Below are 6214 nucleotides of genomic sequence, written 5' to 3' on the forward strand. Positions count from 1 at the left end.
CTGACCACAAGTTAAAATAAAGAATTATATTCATATATTTAAAAAACAAAAACATGCAATTTCAGTCAGTAGTTGTGTTAAAGACATTTGCCCATTTAATCAGTACTGAACAGCAAGCTACATGAATTAAATCCGCAACAAGTATAGTGAAGTATAAAATGAACAGAAGACGACAAGAGAAATAAATTGCTAACCAGTTACAAAAATTTAAATTATTTGAATTACAAATACATCTGTCCTTAGATTTAGAAAAGAAAAGAAACAAATTATTTTACAAATTAACATTATAGACTAAACACATGATCAGTATCACAGCACCCGAGCAAACAAAGCTATTCTGATGAATAAATTAAATTAAAAAACAAATTAAAGGACCAGTGTGTAGGACTTAGTGGCATCAAGCAGTGAGGTTGCAGATTGCAAACACCTCACCTCACCCTTCCGTTCCATGCATATAGGAGACCCTGCAGTGGCTGTGACACTTGAGAAAAAGGTGAAACGTGAAATGTGTACATTCAGTGTTTGGTTTGTCTGTTCTGGGCTACTGTAGAAGAGGACCTGCACCGTTTATGGAGATACAAATTGATCATTCATCAGTCTAAAATAATGAAAATGATTGTTATTTTCAGGTGATTATACATTAATGAAAACATACTTATATATTTATATGTAATATTGAGAGAAGTAGCCAATAGCATGTATCTTTCTGCCTAAAATAAGCAAGGGAGTCTCATGCAATTATTAAATCTGTCTGATATTGATATCACACTGTGAAGAAGTCGAGGTGTGCCCCTGAGGGGAAGTCATTGTCCAGAAGCAGTTTCATCAGTTTGGCTGCAGACTCTTGGCAGGGAAACAGATTATATTTGATGCCTGTTAACCTCCGAATGTCCTGCTGCATCTCTGTGTCCATAGGACCTGAGGGACACCAGACGAATTAGCGGGTTAGAAAAACGGCATATTATGTTGCCGTTTTTGCTCAATATTACATGCATTCAAAATGATTAAATCTGGAGATAAAGAAAATCCTACAAGCTTCTTTTCTTTTATCAAATTTTTCAAACTTCTATAAAATCCTAAAATACTTTGAAAATTAGCATTGTTGCTAATACTGGCACATTTTCAGTAATGTTTATTAATGTGCATTGTCCCTGTTCAAAATAGATAAACAAGAAATACATAAATATTTTCACTATACTGTCTCTCCTATGATTATTATCACAGCATTACTGCTGCAGCGTTGCTTCACTATAACACACATAATTCTTTTATTACACCCCTGGTCAATATAAGAAGTTTGATGAACTGTACCTGGAGAATAGCTGAGGACTTTGACATTTGGCTCTTCCTCAGCCAGTACGCCGAACATCATCTTTCTGGCTGCCTTGGCCATGCAGTACAGCACCCAGGACGGTAAGGGCTGCTCTGCAAACACTGACGAGACATTCACCACGCTCCATCTCAGGCCTGCTCTGCATGGAAATACCTGCAGGATTCCTGCTGTCAGTGCCAGAGTGGAGCTAACATTGAGGAACAGGTAGGAATTCACCTCATCAGGGTCTGTGAAACTGGTAAACTGGGAAATGTCACCCAAAGAAGCTGGAAACAGAGAGAGAGACAATGGGTTAGTGTGGGGATGGAGGTGGAAAGGTAATATGACAAAGGGAATAACATGTATTAACGTGAGCTGACGACATGTGAGCCGTATACAAAGGCATAACTGTAACAGCACCACTTTCACGAGGAAGGGGTGACCTAAGAGTCATGTGATCAGTTCCATTTACAACACCTTCCTTTCTGGCCTTGAATGTGAAATGCCACAGTCATGTCAAGAAGTATGCAGATGCGGGCCCTGATTGGTTTTTGGGTGCAATAAACATCTTCAGATTATATTCTGTGGTGAGGTTTCAATTTTTAATTCTTCCCTCTGATTATTGTATATTATTACTCCACACTGTGTTGCAAATTACCTCAGAAGTAGGAAATGTTTTAATACTGAACTCCTTGAATTTTACATCAGTTTATTAATTTTATGATATAGTTAGGGAAGTTTCAAACATTGCTATTTGTAGTGGACAAATAAGGGTACTTTATTTCACAACTGGAGCCCTCTTACACAAAATTTCACTGAAATATAGGTGCCAAGGCAAAAAGTGCTGCAAACATTCCTGGTCTGCCCTACTTTAAATAAAGACCTTGATTTGAGACTCACCAGCGTTGTTGATTAGAAGCACATGATCCAGCTCACTTACTGCCTCCTGCTTTGCCACCCTGACTGTCTTATTCACCCCCTCTTTCGTGCTCAGATCGACAGCTATGCAGCGAACCACAAGCTGCCGCTCCTCAGTGAAGCTGTGAAGCTCTTTCTTCAGCTCCTGCAGGAGAGTCTCCGTGCGGGCCACCAGCAGCAGAACAGAGCCAGGATTCAGAAAGTTGCACACCTGGATGGACAAAAGGCATGCATTTGTCTACATGTCTTTTTTCATATCTAATTTTTTAAAACTAGTTGTTTACTTACTTGATGAGCCAGTGCCCGCCCAAATCCCTTAGAGGCTCCTGTGATGATACAGATGCATCGGCCCAGAGTCCAGGGGTTTATGTTTGAGTTAATGTCTGCGGACATCTTGTCAGATTTTCTCCAGTGGTGGAAATATTGATGATCAATGGAAAAACTGTGAAAAAAGTGGATGTCAGATGAGAATTACAGCTCATGTGAAATGAGAAGAGAAGAGCCCACTGCCTCTGTCATCTTGTGAGAAAGATGTGAACACTGAACTGCTTTTAAACCTGACATGAGGAGGCAGAACTAAAGCATTTCATGTGTTAGCCTACATTTAACAGCAAAGAGAATTAAGAGAAAGGGGGGCTGAAGTGTTAGAGGACATTAACTTGACTTCAACGCAGTACTTTATTAAATGTCTGTAGAATTAAGTTAATGTTTAGTGTCAGCTGATGTCAGGGACAGCTATGTGATGACTGTAAGGTCACAGGTTTAAGTGAACAACTTCATGGTAACTGGTGGATTTTGAACCCCCCTCACTACTCAGGCATATACAATGTCAGTCACTGACTTTAAGGTAATGTTATAGGAGTAGGTTTTAGCAATTAATCTCAAAAATGGCATAGAGGCTAATCTTTTTCAGAAATGTCTGGTCTTCTGCTCTAAAAATGTCTTTTTCCAAACCTGCTTTGACCCATTAAAATTTACGTGCAGGTCTTGTGTTATGTTTGTTTTTCTATGGCAGCTATACAGTGTATGTGCAGCATCTGAGTCCAAGACAAATGTTTCTACAGAGACAATAAAGTATATTCTATCCTATCATAGAAATCTGCAGTTTTATAGACAGTAGTGGCATCTTCAAGTCAGTAGCCCAAGGCTTGAAATGATCTTTTGAATACATGTCACTGCCAGGCTGGGTTTAACTGAGTTAATACTCTACATCATGTACGTTAAAGTGTTCAACAGAAAGAGAAAATGAGCCATTAACTGCATGATCACAAAAACTAGTTCCTAGATGCAGAGGAATCATCTGTGGGTTTTTGACCATAATGGTAAACAATGAAAAGACAACTAGAGATAAAAGCAAAGTTCTCACACACAGTGATACCATCAGTCTTGAGGCACCAAAAATCAAATGACCTAAAACTCTAACTGATCGTCTGCCGCGTGCACTGCAGGGTCTTGTGATTGATGAATAAATTGTTTCATTTTCCTTCCTACAATATAGCTGTAGGTGTTATTTAACCACTGGGTAACTATGATGTTATTACAGGACACAGCATGACCATTACTGAGGAAAAAATTTCACCACTAAATCTCACGGTGGACTGGGGTGATTCAGGTTTATGTGGATTTAAACTGTTGTTACACAATAACAACAAACAGTGTATGTTAACAACAGCTCCATGGATCACAGTCTCAGCTTCCACTGACAGATAGGTCATGTTCATGTTATGAATAGGTATCTGGTCATCAAACATACTTACTGTATCATTATTATTATATTTATGTTGCTCAGTAGGTAATACTGTGTCTTAGAATATCTGTTCAAAGTACAGACATTCTTCCTTAATTTTCTATCTTATAGAAAAGTAACACACATTAGATTTTGAGGTGAGGTGCTGATCACTAGAAGTAGATTTGAAAGTAGGAACAAAGTGTCACACACTCTGGCTTCATGTGCATTTCACTTTTATTCATATGATGTTCGATCCTCCGGCCTTCTTCAAGATCAACAATAAAATTATTCTTTGACAATCATCAATCAGATAATTGTTGATCTTGAAAATATAATATTAAAATATAATATAGGCTCCTATTTTTTTGACTTAAAGTTAAATAAAAGTGTATAGAATATGGACTATGTGTACAGGCATTAGTTTTGTTCTTTGGCACCTTTTTTATGCTGTAAATTCATAAGAATTACACTGTTTGTTGTGAGCTGTAATGAAAAGCATTAAGGCAAACTGCATATTTGTCTTCCCTTGAATGCCCTGAACTTATTTCCTATCTGTCTTCATCAGACAGACACGAAATAAGGCATAGATGAGTTAGATAGCGCCCCATGGTGGCCAGATGGAGCCAGGGAATCCCTTGAGACTTAAGTACTAAGAGATGGAGCCAGTATCTTTCCCACCATGCTTAGAGCAGCATTGCAGCTGTTCCAGTCCCCATGCAGGCTGCCAACACACAGATACTACTGCCCCCTGATGGACAGTCAAGCAAGTGTCACAGAAAAAGGGCCTCCTCTTAAGAGATTTATTTGTCAGTACATAAAGATTAAATTGGTCCACAAATAAGTCTGTGGTATTGGTCCAAAAAACTATAGGGCAACACACTATCCTATTCTACATTACTATAGAAAACTGAGTTTGGTAGTAAGTGCATGCATCATATCAGAGAATAACACAATACCAGTGGTAGAGGAATATGTCAGACTTTACTTAAATAAAGGTACAAATACCATACTGTAAAAAGTACTGTATGGAAAGCTTTACTTGAGTAAAATATGTAAGTATATTAAGGAAAATGTATATAAAATATTAGAGGTAAAAGTAATGCAGAAAAATGTCCCCTGTGGCTGTTACTTACTTACTGTTGTACTTGCAGTACATAATGACTCATCCATTAATTTAGAAGTGTTTTCCTTTTGTAGTTTTTTTGGAGTTAATAAAGAAATAGAGATATAGAGTTTTGTTTTCTCACATTTGTTAAACTGGGACCATAAAGTGTTTTGCATGAAAAAGGACTGAAATGAATCTCAAAATATTTTATGTGAGTCAATTAATCAACTAATCATTTCACCTGCACTTGTACATATTCATATATTTTGTTTTAAAAAATCTTAATTTATAGAGGTAACTAACCTAATCTCTGTCAAAACATAGGTGTAATAATAATATTAATGACAGCTGCAATCTTTATGTGTACATGTTCCTGCCAAAACCCTCAAATTGTACAGGCTTTTTGACTGGCAATACTGGGACACATTATTGGGATGTTCCTCTCCCATGCTGCAGGGGGCACACTGGTGCTCATTTTCCTCACCTTTTTCAACAAGACAGAAGGCCAGCAAATAAGGAAAATAAGCTCTAAATACCCATAAAGAGGAGAAGATGTAAGAGAACAAATAAACATCAGGAAAACAAGTTAAGTTTAGACAATCAGTAGCTACTGAGAGGTGAATCAACTTCTCCCCATGAGGATGAAGAAATCTGTTTCACACTGGAGGAGAGGTGTGCTGTCAGGAAGTTGTTGTTGTGAAGTTGCACAAACAGTCAGTTGAAGATCCTTTGTTAAAATGGAGTGACATGGGGACTTGACTTGTGACTTAAGTGCCAAGTCTTGAGACTTGTGACTTGCAAAACAATGATTTGGTTCCACCTCTGGATGTTTCAGTCAAAAAAACACAAAACAAAACACAAAGCCATAATTACATGATTCAAAGAATTATCAGGAACCAGAGCTCCACAATGTAGGTCTGCACACGAGATAAAATTGAGTAATTTTGTAAATCTCCAAATATGAATGGGCGAAAAAATAAAGCTGTAAATAAATATGAAAGTTAAAAGGAGACCAGGGTAAAGGAAACTGTTATCTAACAAGAGGTCAGGTCAGACAGAAATATAGCAGAGCACAGACAGAGAACAGAAAGCATCGTGGACGTGCAAGTAAAGATGACAAGCAGTCACAACGTACAACACAACCCAACTG

The 6214-nt window shown here is 37.8% G+C and overlaps 1 protein-coding gene across 1 annotated transcript; it reads right to left on the reverse strand.

Annotated features, from left to right (window-relative positions):
• Positions 1–411: 411 nt before the first annotated feature.
• Positions 412–2796, reverse strand: sprb (sepiapterin reductase b). The gene is made up of 4 exons (XM_084728671.1): positions 2519–2796; positions 2213–2441; positions 1312–1599; positions 412–918 (listed from the first exon to the last, which is right to left on the reverse strand). The coding sequence occupies exons 1-4, from the start codon at positions 2621–2623 to the stop codon at positions 764–766; spliced, it is 777 nt and encodes a 258-aa protein (XP_084584797.1). The 5' UTR covers positions 2624–2796; the 3' UTR covers positions 412–763.
• Between the last annotated feature and the right edge of the window lie 3418 nt (positions 2797–6214).

Source organism: Lutjanus erythropterus, chromosome 10, assembly GCF_056507025.1.
Source record: "Lutjanus erythropterus isolate fLutEry1 chromosome 10, fLutEry1.hap2, whole genome shotgun sequence".
NCBI classification, from domain to species: Eukaryota; Metazoa; Chordata; class Actinopteri; order Lutjaniformes; family Lutjanidae; genus Lutjanus; species Lutjanus erythropterus.